The sequence below is a fragment of the Malus sylvestris genome, chromosome 15 (assembly GCF_916048215.2).
Source record: "Malus sylvestris chromosome 15, drMalSylv7.2, whole genome shotgun sequence".
Classification (NCBI taxonomy): Eukaryota; Viridiplantae; Streptophyta; class Magnoliopsida; order Rosales; family Rosaceae; genus Malus; species Malus sylvestris.
The window spans coordinates 9,607,181-9,624,620 of NC_062274.1; the positions used below are offsets into that span (position 1 = coordinate 9,607,181).

Genomic DNA, 17,440 nt, shown 5'->3' on the forward strand with positions numbered 1-17,440 from the left:
GAAAAAGAAAAAAAAACAACCATTTATCATTATAAAGAATTGCTGGGCAGGGGCTGCAAAATACTTGCACTTTAAATTTCAAAAAGTTGTAAATGGGAGCACGGGAATTAATTAAGAAATAGTATTTTGGAACATCATGGTTTTGAATTCCTGAAAGTCGAGCAGGCCGTCCAAGTTGGTGTCGAACACGCGAATCATGGTTCTACAGTCCCGGCTGCTATTCTCCTCCAAAACCCCTAATCTCCTCAGCACGCTCTCAAGCTCCTCGCTAGAAATGAAGCCATCGCCGTTCAAGTCAAACACACCGAATGCCTTCGCAAGGTCCTTCTCATCTTCATCTTCCTGACCATCAACACCGACATCCTCACGAATGTCACCGCCTTCATTTTCGCCACTGGCGTCACCTTGCTGCATGGATATGGACTTGTAGAAGAACAAGAACTCGTTGATGTCAAGGCTCGGTTTTCCCAAGAGGGACTCGAGCTCGTGCAGGCTGAATTGCACGCCAATTCTCTCGAGGAGCCAATTGAGCTCCTCGAGACTCACTTGCCCGTCTCCATTCTTGTCGAGATTTTCGAAAATACGGTGCAAGTCGTTGGTGCTTAGAGGACACATCATGTAGATTGTTGTCATGCAAAAAGACTAAAGAAATACAATACGAGTATTGAACTGAATGTTATGAAATATGAGAACCTCTGTGTAATGGCTATGTTTCAAGTCATTATATATATAGGGTTGGAATATTGGAAGTTCTATCGGTTGTCCTTGACTTGTACGGCTTGTATTTGTAGAGGAATTGGCACGAAGTTTCCTAACAACATGCATCTATATTATATGGTACACATATTCCATTACCTGTAGATTGTCAACTACTCCAACAAGTGGAATTGTATTATCTATGAGTTCTTTTATTTCATCTTCAAATTGGGCCTTCAAGAGGATATTAGTGCATTAGGACATATAGGATTCAAGTTAAATCACACGATAAATTGATAATAATTAGGTATTGAACTCGTCGTCCATAAAAATCAAATCTCAAATCTCCCATTAATTCATCTTATTCAACATACCATTAGAAACAAACCTACAAGTCAAGGAACATGTCCCAAATCATGGGTAGGGTCGTAGGGACCTTATTCATTTTGTTTTTGGTATGCAAATAGTGACCCTTTGTATTGTTTAATGTTTGTGTTATGTGAACGAGAAACGCGCGGCATCTATCTAGTTGAGAAGAAAATGCAATCATCTGGACGGTTATACTCGTGTATCATGTTGCTTCACAATATATTATTTTCAATAATTTTTTTTTTTTGGGTCAGAATTTGTTCTTTTATTTAAAAAAAATATTAAGTAGATTTTCTGAAAAGTGAGACTTGATGAAGAGGAGACACATGGTTTTTGTGGTAGTTAGAGGTGAGCTAATCCGATCAGGCGGGCCCGAACTAAAAACTTCATAAAATAAGTTTGGAAACAAAAAAAAAAACCAACTTATGATTTAAGTAATTAAAAACATTTGTTGTAAACTCAAAGATTTAAGAGCAATTTTCTCTTTCTTAATATTGCTTGTATTTGTATAAAATGCAGAAAAAGGACGAATTTTACAGACCACACCAAAATAGGGTTCGCAGAAAAACCTAACGTGGCATCATAATTGAGCTACAATCCATAACCGCCCAAAGAAATATTTGTATAGAAAACAGAGGACTAAATGCCACCGATCGGTGACCATTCTAGAAACTCCCAAAATCTACCATTCGTTCTCAACGCGGTTATCACATTGTTACATGATATTATCAATCATCATATATAAAACCTGAATCAATAACACAACAGGGCGGTGTGACTTTAGACTCAAATATATTTTTCCCAAACAACCCAATTAAAAAGTTGGGTGACCATCTTAATAACAACGAGAATAAAAGAGGAGAGAAGACAAATTCTAGAACGGCACGAGGAGGGAGGTACGGAATTTAAGATTGGGAATCACGTAACCAACACAAAAACCTAATTCAGGTCTTGCCAAAAACCACATTTAAAAAGAAAATCAAATAATAATTTTAACCAAATTAAAAGAAAATACATTATTTGTGGCCCTAACACGAATAACATAAAGACAGAAGCAGAAAAAAAAAAAAGAAAAAAAGAAAAAAAGAAAAGGCTTTCACCTGAAAGACCCAACGAATTCAGCTTAGAAGACGTTTCTTCACTTCTTCTCCAGCTCTTCAATCTTGTTGATTCTGAAGCCCCTTGTTCTCAGTTCCTCGGGTACCGACTGATCTTTGCAATCGGCGTGTTCGAGGACCCAACCCTTGTTTACGACCGAGCCCTCCACTTTTACCTGTCGAAAGGCAAAACTGTTGTAACAAAATATGGAATCACCCGCCCTTAAAGTATGCAACCTCCAACGTACTAAAACAACTTCCTTCTCTGTTAATTAAAATTCCCGTATTATGTTGCAAATGTTAATCCACCTATACGTACTGATGCCAAAAAGTGAAAATACGCGAGATGACTAAGGATCGAAGAAACTCCGAGGATGTGAATAGGGGTCCATAGTGAGAGTTGTGCTTTTGATCATCACAAACTTGAGTTGCAGAAAACAATAAAATTTGCAGAGTAGATCATACGATATGGGAAGTTTGGGAAACTAGCATGGACTAGGAGATTTGCTAACGGTAATGATATTTTTGGCATGTTCGGATTAGATGCACTGGACGAGTTCATGATTTATCTATAGTTAGAACTCGCAAGTAATATATATTCTAAAAAGAACTAAAGTTTGCCAATTTGCAACTCTCATAGCAAAATTTTCCATTTTCGACATACCTCTGCGTCATCAACTGGGTCAATAACAAGCGCCCCATCCAAGGAGAGAGAATTGATAAAGACATTCCGGCCTTTGATTACCAATGTAGACCTCTGAGAAATTGAGCAGCTTCCACGAACTTTGCTTTTTATGTCTGTAAAAGTGATAGCCCATTTTGGCTTCCATGTGATACGAGGCCACACTTCTACTTCTTGGCCGCTGATCACCTGTTGTTCTGGATCAGATACTCCGATTCCGGCCTGGGAAGCATAAAAGTAAAACACAAAAATTCAGACTGTGACAGAGGGAGAGAGATAGTGATAAAGGCAGCTCAACATCTCCAGACCGGGTTTTCAGAAATCACAAAACATCCTTAAACTTTCCCTAGGTTATCTTGTAGCGACTGAATAAAAAAAGACAAAATAACAAAAATTTCAGACGAATTAGTGATTTGAGATTTTATCTCATGATGATTCAATTGGGGAGGGTCCCCTCTGTTGGGTTGTTGTGAAGGACAGGTTAATAATGGTTTTATCTTCTAAGGTGATTATAATCGTACACCGAGGATGATAGTATGGCCATAACTAAATTCTAAGTAGCATACTGGGCCCTCGGATCCCTGGGGAAGAAGATCAAATTGACTCTTATAAAAAGCTAATGCAGCATCCTCCGTCTATTCCAGGCAAAGTCAGGCATAATTTATTCAGAAACATGTGGGTGTGGTATAACAACAAAAGAAAGCTTAGCATCACGGTGTTGAATTAAAATACTATCTTAATACAATTACCTTTCTGAGAATTAGGCTGTTCGCACGATAAACGAGCATTTCTCCAGAAGTTGCACTATGATATGGATTTCCCTTTGGTAACTTCAGTTAAATTCAAGCATAAAATTAGTAAGAAAATCAAACCAGCAACACCAAAGACCACAACCTGCTATGAGAAGAGGATGATATAGCACCATACTTTAAATTTTTTATTAAATTTGGCTGAGTTGTCATATGACATAAATGAAACACTGGAAATAACTCAAGGGGCACTAATTATACATACCTTAGCAGCATCCTCAGGGTTGTTCTTCACAGGTGCATAAGCAAGCCATGGTTCCATTACCTAAGCGGTAAGCAGTGACATGACAGCTTGTTATTTCATTTGACTCAATAGTGGCAATACTTAAAAAATTGAAAATTTGATAAGATGCCATGGGAAGAAGCTATTCCCTTTTTCAAGCGAGAGAGAGGGCTGAAGCTATTCGTCTTAATAAAAGACAGGACCCATCTTGCACAAGGGGAAAAAATGACCATGCATATAAAAAGGCTTAAAGGCATAATCTCAGGCCACAAGGATAATTACCGTGAATCCCACCCTAGCAGATGGAGGCAAAGTTTTTGGATAGTCTTGCATCATACACTCTAAACGAGTTGAGGACTTAAATGAAGTCTTGCTAGCATCTTTATATCTACAGCAACAAGGGAAATACCGGATACGATATTAGTGGAAAACAATTCTCACTATTCTCTTGTACTAGCAATCTAGCATGTACTTTTAGAGTAAGAGAAATGAAAAGTATATCATACATCTCAAGACAAAGATGGGAAAGGTATTTAGTTCTGGATTCTGGAGCAATAGTTCCATAGTGATTGAATTATAATGCTGAGTCTAACTTCTTATACAGCCCTATAATCCATAATCAATAGGATCTCATATTAAATATGCACATAAAATGTATTACTTTATTACCAAGGATAAATAGCATCTCTTCTTGCATGGAAAATGGAGATTTGTTACTTAATCCAGGCTGTCCAAGGTGTGGCTTCCCCTTGAATTAGGGGCAGGCCACACACTACCCTGTGCAGAATTTATTATCCAGATTATCATCCGCCTTCTCCACTGATACAGAAATGGAGATGAGCAAGATCCTAATAACTAGACATTCTATAGGCCAAGTAATTAAAGACCAAACAGTCCTTTTCACACATGTGGATAACAGTTTCCCACACATATAAAACTTCCAGGCTCTGACTTATTTGACTAAGCCAGGCAATCAATTTTCAAGGTGAAGTATAGCTACACTACATGCTCAGCAGAGCCACCCAGGCTAATATTTTATACTACCATGGCCCTAGTGACTGCAAGAACTAAAAGAAAAGTTCTCGAAAGTTATGAGAAACTTATAATCTCTTGAAAACAAGATTTATGCACAAAAATAACAAACCACAATACAGCCCCAGCAACAAAAAAATTAGAAGTCTAATCAAGGGAAGATTTACTTTGGATTAACAAACTCCTTTATGGCACCACCTGTTTTTGTGAGCTCCTCAATGTATGAACCAAGTTCCAAAATTAACTGCAATGAATAAATCAGCACAGAAGTTTCATTTGTAAGACAAATTTGGTCAGTATCAGTCTTACTCCAATTGTTGTGATATCAAAAAATATATTGAACTCAAGGACACATCCATTAAAAACATTAGTTGAAAATCACAACAATTTCTCATATTAATGTATATGGAAATTTCTATCTTTTATTAATTTATTGTTCATAGTATCTTTTTCCCACTTCTCGTTTACCAGTTCTTCATGCAGTATATTCAACAGCAACACTATTTATGTTGAGGATTGAATTATGATACCTCTCTCTAAGCTAAAACCATGAACTTGATAAAACTACTGGTGGCTAGAAAGCATATTTATTTTTGGAAGGGGTGAAGGGGAGGAAGGAAAATTTGTGCCAGAAGATTACCTGGTTGATATTCCCCGGGAATGGAGAATAGCCAGTCTCATTATTGACATCACCATCAGGATATCCTGTTGCTCTAAGCAGAGGATCAAGCTGGTTGTACTCCACATTGATCACCATCGACCTCCCTGAAGCAAGTTTTGCGGTTGAAGACATTATGTGTCATGGTTTATAAAGAAACAAAGGACTGTGAGACTAAAATTTCAGAAAGCATAACAGTGTAGATTGAAGATATCTACAATGCCATACTTACATATCCCCATCCGACAAATTCCTGCTACATGACATGTGATGTGAAAGACAAGTGACAAAAACCTTAATTTCTATTGTTTGGATATGGTAATGTCTCTATCATGAGAAGCAACAGGTGAACCAAGTCCTGATTTTCTATTTAGGTATAACAAAACTAAGAAGTTTGTGTATCCAAAAAGAAAAAGGAATCCCACAGAAAAAAATCAGCAACAATAGTTCATTCATCTTAAATATGGAAACAAGTTCATAAACCACTGGCTTAAATCCATAAGTAGGGAGTAAATTAAAAGTGAATTGGAAAAGATTGACTCAGAATACAATCAAAGTCACTTGAAAAATCTTTCAGAGAATGACTGCCATCACAGGAGTTAAGCAATTCCAAACCTAAAAAGAGGTTATAATGATATATCTTATAGCATTTATAAGGACAAGGAACCGTGTTACATACCATCAGCATGAGTAAGTCGGGTAATTCCTCCAATCGCTTCTTTTGCTTTGCGCGGAACGGCTAGGGAATTAACATGGTATTCTCTGGTAGCACTGACACCCAAGGCCGCTGGGATTGCCTACAAAACAAGAGGCATAAGGAGATAGGCTTCTGACTGCACATCTGATAACAACCCCTCAAATTAGTAGAAAATGTAGACAAAACCGGCAAAGCAACTAACATTGAATAGAAGTCCATTTGTATCTTGGAAGAACAAAACCCATCTCAAACCAGCATCATGCCTGTAAAATGATAAAATACTATCATATATCATGAAAGTGAAGATTGTCAAGGCATTTATAGAAAGGTCATACTTGCAGAACCTTTCAAGTTTCTAACAAGCAACTTCAGCCAAACTAAAGTTTGAAAATGAAATTAATATTTTAGAAGTAATGTAGCATTGTCTTTAATCTTTTATCTCATCAGGTAATCATCAGTCGGGGAATATTTCGCGGCTTAAAAGTACGAAAGAACAGAATGTTTGCAAGAGGCTCAACCACTCCACAGCCATTCTTTGAGCACATATAGAAGATCAATTACCATATATGTCATGACCTTATGAATCCAGAGGACCAATCAGCATTTACATTAAGTAAAACCATAGAAAGGAAGTTATACACACACAAACAGATTCCATAAATTAGGTAAATATTCAAGTGACATGACGTACCAAACTTTTAGAAGGCCACTTGAGTAGAGTAGCGAATGCACATCACCATGCCCATGAGGCTTGGTCTACCAAAAAGAGAAAGGAAAGAGAAACCAGACAAACTTAAAATTCATGGAAAAAGCGATTACAAAGTTCTTAGATCTTTATTGACCCAACATATGGTAATTAATTAAAAATATAAGTAATTGTTACCTGAATCCTGTACTTGTTACGTGGGTCAACTGCAAGCCTGGCATCATTATCATCTAAGCATGCAACTTTTTCCTGCAACATTGTAGAGAAATTCATACACCATCTTCAATGAACTCTCTTCAGCAAAGCAGTAATGACCATTATGTACCTGCTTTAAAAGCTTGACTTGACTAGGTTCCATTCCAAAATATGAATTTGACTCCAAAAGCTCTAGTGTACGAGAATGTGTATCATCTGATGTCATTATAACAAAAGGAATTCGTGTTTGCCTTTCACCTACAAATTTTGGAAGATATATTAGCTATGATTGAGAAGACGAAAAACTTAACACAACAATCGCCTTCACAGTGAATTCTTAGACAAGGACCTAACGATAACTAACTGCCCTTCCTAATTAAAAGCCCAACCACTCTGAACCCTATATCCTAAACCTTAACGCAAAGAGAGAAGGTTCAACTATAGAACCCTGTATCACTAGTCCGATAATGCTGCTCTCATACAAACTCTAGGTGGACATTGGATTTTGAAAAACTTGTATTTCATATTCAAAATATGCTAAAACATAGAAAAGGAAAAAGGACATCATAGCTCTTAAGGTAGCACTAGCATCCTACAAACTTTAACCACAAATCATGTGATACTTAGCCAGTAACAAACCTGATGCAAGTTTAGAGCTAGCATCTTGAAGAGCCAGAATTGATTCAATATAATACTGTAAAAAGCATGTTCCTGTGGTGATCTCTCTGGGAAGAGCCACCTGCACAATGTAAAACAATAGGGTAAACAAGTTTAATCAATAGGGATTACATTATCATACACATCAATAATTTGAAGTTTTTTCGAATGAGCAAGAAGGTACGCTTTCACATTAAGGCACTTGCATGGATCCACCAAGTAAGAATAATTGCATGCTAATTTAGCAGATAAAATGCCTGATATAATCATAGAAAATGCTCTAGTGTGGCCACAGACCAACAATGGCTAATGTTATGGAAATATTTGGTTGAGAAATATGTCCCCAAGATTAACTTACCAAACCTCGAGAATCCCATTGCCAAAGATAGATGAGAAATATAAAGAGCACCAACGAGCATATGATTCAGATAGCTAATCTAACCATGTAAAAAAGGAGGGGCTGCTTGACTAAGAAGACATTTGGTTCAGGAGGAAGATACAGCATTTAAAAATGCAAGTCAAGGAGAAGATACGTGAGGCTACATAGTGGGGTAATGAAGACAGTGAGGAGAGGACGGGTAAAGCCGTCAGCAATTATTGGTTTAAAATTATGATAAGTTGTCTTGAATCTTGATAGATGATATGCACTTGAAAATTTTGAAATTCATAGAAAACTAAGTGACCATGAAGGGTAGTAAATTATAAACCTTAATTCCATTGTATCCCAGGCGTTCCCCAAGCCCACCAGCAACAAGAACAAATGCAGCTTTACGAGCTTCTTTAACACCTGACTCCTCAAAACTGATAAAGCTATCATCGCCAAAATTCAAGGACTCACCTGTTGGAACCTGAAAAGTCATTTCTCAAGTATCACTGTTTCAAGCTTTATATCGGTGAAAAATCATTAGATCATCAAATATTCTCAAAACAAAATTAATAGTACAGTGACATCAACTGAAGCCATATGGATGGATGGTTTTATACAAATTATCCAGAATTATAAACTTTATCCAATATAGTACATGTTAATATGTTATCACATAATTTCTACACATTCACCAATATACACTTACCGAAGGTGTGAAACCATCAAATGGATTCTTTCCAGCTTTTGATTCAGCTAGGAGTTCTCTAGCTGTTTTCATATAAGATGCCAAACCCCCTGGATAACTTGAATTGAGCCGGCTCACCTGTAGCGAATTTGCAGTCAGACAAAAAGATAAAAGGGAAAGGAAAAAAAGAAGGCTTTCCACATAGACTGCCCTTCATAACATGACTTTAGAAAAGGATAAAAACCAAAGGAATTTCACAACTAATAATCATTTAGAACATGACAAGTGGCTAGCCGCGAGTTTAATTTCCCCAATTAAACTCTTAAAAGTGTTTTTTTTCTTTTCATAAAACTATACTTATCACGGTGTTTTTTCAAATTTACTGAACAAATATTTCTCTAAGAACCCAATATCATAACAATATTATGCAGAAAATAATCCTTCAATGTTATTAAATTTCTCTTACGATATCTGTCACTCCAACTGATATTAAACAGTACCCAACCGTGACTTGGATCCAATCTCAGATCCGGGAAAGAAAAGAAAAATCTTTAGCAAATTGATACAAAAAAAACCACCAAACCTGATCGAAAAAAGCTTTCTTTTCCTCGTCGTCGACGCCAGGCTCCGCCCAATGCTCGAACAAATGACTCTGCCCCGTCTCCAAAATGATCTTCGCCAACTCAATCTGCAACTCCACCAGCAGTTCCGATCAAACCCACATCAAAAAAATAAAAAAATAAAAAAATCAAATTGTTCGCAGAAATCACAATTGCGTACTCACCTGTTCAGTGCTCAGAAGGTGGAGGTTCTTCTGCAGATTTGGCGCGGAACCGCCGATGTCGAGGCTGGCAAGCTTTTCGGTGGCGGAATCGAGCACGGAGGCCATTGTTGCCGTGGCGCAGAGCGGAGATACGATTGCGGCGGTGGAAGGCCGCTGTGTGTTCGACGAAAGTCCGCAGGGAGAGTGATGAACAGTGGGAGGAATCTGGGGTTGTGGGGGAAGGTGCTGGTTGCGTACAGAGAAACGGAGTATGTGATATGAGTTAGGCGGTTAAATTGATGATGCGGGTCGCGAAAAACGTTAGTTAATTTCGGGCCCACTGTTTGCGTGGCGTGTCTGGCTGTGTGCTTTGTGGACGTGGGCGTCGGTTTCACGCCGTCGTTCTCGGCCGCCGGATTTGTTCAAAATTTTTTTGGTAAAAAGGATTTGTTCGAAATTTGATGGTTTGCTTTAGAAAGCACATTCTCGATGTGTCGTACAAAAGTATAGTTAGTTGATAAAATCGTCTTACTTTCCAAACCTGCTCTTAAATTATTTTATTTCGTTAGCCTATTTGCAATCGTGGGGCGTAAAAACGATTTAACTTTTCACGATTAAAGATGAGCTAACGTACTTATCATCTAGATTACGTAGTGTACTTTAATTCAAATGCAGATTTTCTGAATGGGTGTGTACCAAAATTTCCTATGGTCAGAGACCAAACATTGAACTTGACAATGACTTAGCTAAGTTGGTAACCTCGGACATGGAAACAACAACCATTTATTAAAGTGAAGTGGAAGGTTCTCTCAATTCAACTTTGAAGATGGTCGATCTTTGTCTCCGTTACTTGCCAGTTGGTAATATTCTCCATCCATCCAATAAGCATATTCTTTAAGCATATCATCACCTAAGAATCTCTTCACTTCTCCTTAAAATAAAAACTAAAATAAAAAATTCATGAAAATCTTTTCAACTCTCCTTTACATTGTTTCAATCGTTATATTGTCTCCCGCTTGAAGTTGCAACAAAGAATAATTCATGGATGGTGTAATTCACAATAAAAATTTTTGGATCTCTCACATACCGCCTGATAATTTATGTTTTTGGTGTTCTTCAATTATTTTAGATCTGACAACCGAAAATTAAGAGAAATGTGTGAAAGGTAAAAAAATGTGTGTATAATATCATTCTAATTCATTAGTTTTTCAATCACCAGTTGTCTGAAAGATGATGAGTGATGAATATCCATATACATAAATCTCCATGATTCTATGCTCACATAGGATAAAGAATTGTTCCAAGCGTATAATTGTACCTCTATATCTTATTCGCATCTTAAATTTCTTTATCAACACAATTCTCCTCTAAATCGAGTTAAATATATGCTTTGATATAATACCTTTTCGGTTCGATTGGTTCTGTTCAGTTTGGACTCTTAACTCATTTGATTTTTTGGTTGGTGTTGCCCCATCATTACTTGAGGCTTAAGCCTAATAGTGCATGACCACATTGGTGCATATAGAAACTTTGAAAGTGCAAGTGAGACTAAGAGTGACAATGAGGTTAAAATTTTAGTACTAGTAAAAAATTAGTTTAATCATCAATACACGATTGACATCATATAATTCATTAAGTTTCGTATTTAAATTTATAAAATAGATAACTAAACAGGCACAAGCGAAAGCAAACATTTGGTATCTTATCAATCATCGCATACCATAATCTCATTCTCAATATTTGCTTCGCTATGTACTTCTTCGTTTAGAAAAAGTGAATGTACATTTTCCTGCTAAAAAAATTGTAATTAATAGTGGAATTTAAAAAGAAAATAGGGATTCTTTAGCCAAAAACAAAAAGACATCCTAAAATTGTGAGACATACATGTGTGTAATATTTTTGTAAGAATAATGTTAGAGAGATTAATTTTTTTAAATTAAATAATGTGGTTATTTGTCTCATCTCGGTCCGAGCCCCCATCACATCCCGAGCTCGACTTCGCCGTAGCACGATATTGTCCGCTTTGGGCCCTGACCACGCCCTCACGGTTTTGTTTCTGGGAACTCACACAAGAACTTCCCAATGGGTCACCTATCATGGGAACACGAGAATTTCCCAATGGATCACCTATCAAGGGAATGCTCTCGCCCGAAGCTAATGAGTTCCCAAAAGGGAACGTGCTAGGTAGAGATGAGAATATACATATAAGACTTACAAGATCCATTCCCCTGGGCGATGTGGGATGTTACAATTCACCCACCTTAGGGGCTCGACGTCCTCGTCGTCACATTTTCGGCCAATGATTGGCTCTGATACCAAATTGTCACAACCCCGCTTGGGCCCCCACCACATACCGGACTCAATTCCGCCGTGACACGATATTGTCTGCTTTGCGCACCAACCACACCCTCACGGTTTTGTTTTTGAGAACTTTCCAGTGGGTCACCTATCTTGGGAATGCTCTCGCCTGAACTCGTTTATCTTTGAAGTTCCGATGGAACCCGAAGCTACTGAGTTCCCAAAATACCTCGTACCAGGTAAATATGAGAATATACATATAAGGCTTACCTGATTCACTCCCTGGACGATGTGGGATGTTAAATTATTGATGATTGAATTATTATTTAAGCGTTAATTAACGTATTTATTTGCTATTAGTGACATGTTATATAATTTGTAAATTTGATTAAAACTTGTATCATATCTTTTTAGTAATAAAAAATAAAAATTGTGCAAGGGTCAGTCGAAGTGTTTTTGTCTGGTCAAGACTCAAGTGATCAGTCGAAAGTCAGTCCCCAAGGCTCAGGACACAAGTCTTTGCATCTCGTTTTGAGTTGTGTCTTCGGTTGTGTCGCCTCCTAGCCTTCTCTATCTGTTAACTCTTCGGCTTTCAAATTCTTCCAACGAGGTAAGAACCAACACCCCAACGATTTAACGATTTTATTATTCTGCATTTTTTTTTGAGGAATTATTCTGCCAATTTTAAAGTCTATTTGTATGTTTGTTTGAGTCTCACAGATGTTGGGTTTTCGTTAATTTTCTCAAAGAAAGTGTAAAAATTGGTTCTTGATTGGTTTTTCCTTTGTTTGTTTCCTGAGAAAACCCACGAAAATTCTGAAAGTCCTATACTTGCTTACTTAAGGTTTTTTGTTGGTGGGTTTTTTTTGTTCAAAGAAAGTGTAGGAATTGGGATCTTTCAGTGTTTTTTCTTTTCCTGCATTTTCTCAGGAACCAAACAGGGGTTCTCTCTTCCATTGACGTTAAAGAATTGTAGGTCACAGACTCACAATTCATGTTCTGGTTTCTGCTTTAATGATTTTGATTTTCTTTTGGTTTGTTCTTGTTTTTTCTGCGTTTTCAGAAAACAGAAGCTTGGTAATGCAGAAATAGTTTGAGAGACAAAAGAGGGGTTTTTGTATTTGTGTGCTGGTAGCTGGTTGTTGCTAAATGGCGCCAACTACATTGATAAGAGAGCTCAACAGTTTAAAGAAGGATTTTGAGGACGGTATGGGTAAGGGATCAGTGAGGCGGGGGAAGAGAGAGCGTGTGGCCGATAGGATATTTGAGCCCAATTCCTGCGGCAATGCCACCAAGAAAAGAAGAAAGTGCAGTACTCAAGTTGAAGAACTGATACCGGATGAGGATTATGAGACATTCTTGAGTTCTTTAGCTGATCATGGCAGTGATGTTGATTATTTTGACAATAGATGGGTGGATGATCGGAATGGTGGTGATGACAATGTAAATGATAGGTCTGTGGATGATGGCGATCACAGCGTTGAGGTAAGGTGTTTGGATGTTGGTGTTGATGGTGGTGATGATGAGGATCCTGATCATAAGATACTCTTGGATAAATTGACAAAAGGTGGAAAGTCCTTCACAAACAATAGGTCTGTGGATGATGGTTATGATGATGATGATGATGTCCATGTAAACAGTAGGTATGCGGATGATGGTGATGAAAACATTCAGTCTCTGGATGATAGTCTTGATGATGAGGATCCTCAGTATAAGATATTCTTAGAAAAGTTGAGGCAAGATGGAAAGTCTTATGTGTTGGAAGCTGTTGGAGATAATGGGAAATCTGTAGTGATCAAGTATGAACAAGAAAATGAGATACTTAACGGGCCCGATTTTGACACCCCTGAAACATTTAAAAAATCTCAGGTGAAAGAGAAGCCTGATATTCAAAGCACTTTAAGGAGGGGTACGAAGAGAAAATGCACAAATTGCCCTAAAAATTCTGCTCTTCCTGTGTATAAAGAAGTGACTGCGAGCCCAAGAACTGTTAAGTATGATATGAGGAAAGAAAACAGGGCAATTCTGGAAAAGAGCTCGATGAAGAAGAAGAAGAAGAAGAAGAATGTAAATGAGAAAGCTGCAAATGGTAGCACACGGGAGTGTCCTTTGAAAACACCCCCTGTGGAGGCTGTTCATTTTACCATGCAAGGATGTGCAAATGAGAAAGCTGCTAAAGGTAGCACAAAGGAGTGCCCTGTAAAAAGAACTCATGTGGCGGATCTCTGGTTTGCCAAACAAGGATGCAAGCGCGGATTAGAAGATGAGGACTACACAAAGCTTTTAAGTTGTCTACAGTTTGATGATGGGAAAATGGTATATTCACCTCCAAATGGTAGACCGGTGATACTTGGTGATGATGGAGAGAGTTCACCTCCAAATGGAAGTTTTACCTCATTTACAGCTGTATGTATCTTCCCCCGTTTCAGCTTTGGTTTGTTTTTTCTATTTTATGCTTTACATGCATACACATACACACGCACACAGAGACACATAACAGATGAGCATTTGTGCAAGTACATATACGTCTGTATGTGAGTGATTTTATTGATTCGTAGTATCTGAAATTTGTCTTTTGCTGGTTGTTGTCAATGCTTTGCAAATTAATAGGTGGATGCAGACAGTGGGCGGTGCGTTAAAACTCGTGATGCAAGTCATTCGCAGTTTAGGAAGGGGCTTATGGATATTCTTACCAGGCCTTATGACCATGAAGAGTACAGAAGCCTCTTGAAAGAAGCAACTCACCAAAAGCCATTAGAGCACAACAGAAATCTGCGCGGTAGAACAATAACCTGTCCAGTTGAGGGGAAACTCGCACGTTCATATCTAAAACAGCACATAGGTTGGTTTTCTTTATTATGCATGAGTAAAGGAGCATAGCATAATTTACTGTTATTTGTCGTTCAACATTTTTTTTTTCCTGTTTGTCTGAATTGAATTTTAAAACAAGATATAGATCAGCTAGAAGTTCTAAAGCTTAAATGATCAATTTGTTGAATGAAAGTAGGTTGAGATAATGTTTTATTGAGATTTGTGGCTGCCGATTCTCTCATATTTAGGAAGGATTTTGTATGTGACACCGCCTGTATTTGTGTTAGAACAGTTAGATGAACTGAAGCAGACATCGAGTCTATAATTTGTTCCTTACCAAAAGTACAAGGATTTAGATCCTTTTTCTTTATACTGTTTGTAACCTTTCGATTTGATTGTATTTTATTTTAATTATTTTGTTTTCAAACCTTGCAGTTCTGAAAAGAAAGATTACGGCAGCTCGCGGTGACCGCCCTAGAGTTTTGAATCTCTTGCGGGGATTTTTCTACTGGCTGAAGGTTAGCTGTTTTTTGAGTTTTGTTGTATGATACTAGGGTTATCTTATTGCTAGTTAACATTTAGTCGAGCGATATACTGATTTCATTATTGTTGGGATTGATCAGTTATCGATACCTATATTGAAATAGACTTCTGTTTTAAGACTGGAGGTATTTCATTTGGTATCATGTACACTCCCGCACATGGTAAAAGCACATGTTGACATGCCTTTACATTGTTGTTTCTGTGTTGGTAAAATCACACGTTGGCATGCCTTTACATTGTTGTTTCTGTGATGGTGTATGACTTTTGCACGCCTTACTTTGCATGTGAGGGCCAGTGTTGCGTACATGTGCATCCCAGCTGATGGGTATTGGATTCACGTCTAGTAACGGTCTTCCAATTTCTGTAATTATTGTATATTTTTGCTAGAATGTGGCCCAAGATGAAAGCTTCTGTCCTTGGAACGACTCGTCCTGTTTGAAAGTGCTGCCACCATCTGATAAGAAGACTGGACTTACAGAAAGGGGACTTGAAGGCAAACGCAAGTAAGAGTTCATGCACCGTCTTCAGATTCCGATGGAAACAAGTTTGACGAGTGCATTGGTAAGATTTTAGTGTGAAGATAGTTAGGGTTTAAAATAGGCTGTGGTTTAGGAACTTTTCCCACTTTTGCAGTAGAAAATACTAACCATATGTTAAAATCGTATTCGACTCCCCCTCCCACCCTCCCTCCCTCCCTCCCTCCCTCCCTCCCTCCCTCAGATATATGCAAGGGAAGAAATTAACGTATCAGAATCGAATTAATATAAATATTCACCATCTGTTTACAGCCAGTGTGTTGAAATCTTATGACTGTTGTACATCTTGAGGTTGAATGTCATTGTTATTGAACATCATGCGAGGCTTGCCCATGCTGAAATTGAGGACTCTGGCATCCATGTTGTACTTTATTTCCCCATCGTATAGCAGCTTCCTTATGTAGTGCTCGATGTCCGATCCGATCAGACGGAGAGTGTACTCTGTCAATGGAGCTCCCTGATTTTTCACATAGAAATGGTAATGTCTCAACAAGAAACAAGACATTGAAACCCTAGTTACAACTTCAAATGTAAGAAACGTGGTCTTTCTGTACGGTTGAATTTAAGGCAAAGGAAAGAGGGATACGCTCCAACCTAATGTTTGTGATCATATTTACAACCTATAGCTAAAAAAAAAAATTACGGAAATCTTTGCTAGCTTGACATGCATTGTTGATCAATTTTTGTACGGTTTAAGTTATTGTCTTGATATCGTTTTGTGTGTTGATTCACTTTTGCGTTAACACAAACACGATACAGATATAAATGAGTAACCACACATCAAACATTCCATGAATGAACGCCAAATGGATTTTCAATGGACTCAAAATCAAAGCTTCTCTTACCTCATAGTGATCCACAAGCTCTTGGAAGTACGAGTAGACCTTGTTGCAGGACTCAGAAGTCCACACAAACTCATTGGTGGGGTCCAGAATAATAGTAAGCTTATCCATCTGAGTCTGGTCGAAGGCACATGTCTCTGGGTCAATGTAAGCTGCGTAGATCCTGACGTGCCTCGTGGCACTGCTCAGCCAATCCCCACCGTACTCCCTCCCCATGTTCTTGCTCTCCACGTTCACCTGCTTCTCCACCGGCCTCAGTGGTGTGCCTCCCGTTCCCAGCACTTTCTCTGTCCTCACACTCTCTCTCTCCTCCTCTGCTTTCTCTTGCGACTCTTGGACTTGTGACTGCTGAGCTGCTATGGAGAAATCCCTTCTTTTTTGGAGCTGTTTTTTGCCTCCAAAATAGCCCAAGAGTGGAAACTTTGCCATTGTTGCTGCCATGGCTGAATGCAAATAGGCTACGGGCCAAATTGTTCAATTTTTATATTATGTGGTTTAAGTGAAGAAATGATTTTGCTTTTGCGTGCTCCAACTTTTGCGAAATTGTGGGAGGCCCCAATGAAAATTGATCCACTTATTTGTGGGGATAAGATTTCTTGTTTTATACTTGGGAGCTTGAGTTGTTTGTGGTTAAAATAAACAGAAAATTAATAGCCATCAATTCATAAGTTGTAGCTAAAATGTTGACTTGCAGTAGCATAATTGCATATGATTTTATTGAGTTACAAAATAACGGCATTTTCGACACGTCAAAAAAGTTATCATGCGGTCTTT

General features: G+C 38.1%; 4 protein-coding genes across 4 annotated transcripts; 1 reads left to right on the top strand and 3 right to left on the bottom strand.

The window, feature by feature from the left end:
• Nucleotides 1-777, bottom strand: LOC126604196 (probable calcium-binding protein CML44). The gene has a single exon (XM_050271348.1). The coding sequence runs from the start codon at nucleotides 631-633 to the stop codon at nucleotides 112-114; it is 522 nt and encodes a 173-aa protein (XP_050127305.1). The 5' UTR covers nucleotides 634-777; the 3' UTR covers nucleotides 1-111.
• A 1,254-nt stretch (nucleotides 778-2,031) lies between these two features.
• LOC126604195 (UDP-sugar pyrophosphorylase) lies at nucleotides 2,032-10,044 on the bottom strand. The gene is made up of 17 exons (XM_050271346.1): nucleotides 9,658-10,044; nucleotides 9,457-9,561; nucleotides 8,895-9,011; nucleotides 8,529-8,669; nucleotides 7,804-7,903; nucleotides 7,295-7,422; nucleotides 7,147-7,218; nucleotides 6,955-7,019; nucleotides 6,466-6,526; nucleotides 6,246-6,363; nucleotides 5,549-5,673; nucleotides 5,076-5,152; nucleotides 4,159-4,264; nucleotides 3,859-3,918; nucleotides 3,594-3,674; nucleotides 2,827-3,066; nucleotides 2,032-2,338 (listed from the first exon to the last, which is right to left on the bottom strand). Exons 1-17 carry the CDS (start codon nucleotides 9,760-9,762, stop codon nucleotides 2,204-2,206), a joined length of 1,836 nt encoding a protein of 611 aa, XP_050127303.1. The 5' UTR covers nucleotides 9,763-10,044; the 3' UTR covers nucleotides 2,032-2,203.
• A 2,336-nt stretch (nucleotides 10,045-12,380) lies between these two features.
• LOC126602373 (uncharacterized) lies at nucleotides 12,381-16,142 on the top strand. Its single transcript, XM_050269219.1, has 5 exons — nucleotides 12,381-12,544; nucleotides 12,998-14,340; nucleotides 14,545-14,776; nucleotides 15,181-15,263; nucleotides 15,676-16,142. The coding sequence occupies exons 2-5, from the start codon at nucleotides 13,084-13,086 to the stop codon at nucleotides 15,793-15,795; spliced, it is 1,692 nt and encodes a 563-aa protein (XP_050125176.1). The 5' UTR covers nucleotides 12,381-12,544; nucleotides 12,998-13,083; the 3' UTR covers nucleotides 15,796-16,142.
• LOC126602374 (NAD(P)H-quinone oxidoreductase subunit M, chloroplastic) lies at nucleotides 16,024-17,155 on the bottom strand. Its single transcript, XM_050269220.1, has 2 exons — nucleotides 16,670-17,155; nucleotides 16,024-16,281 (listed from the first exon to the last, which is right to left on the bottom strand). Exons 1-2 carry the CDS (start codon nucleotides 17,105-17,107, stop codon nucleotides 16,093-16,095), a joined length of 627 nt encoding a protein of 208 aa, XP_050125177.1. The 5' UTR covers nucleotides 17,108-17,155; the 3' UTR covers nucleotides 16,024-16,092.
• Nucleotides 17,156-17,440: the final 285 nt, after the last annotated feature.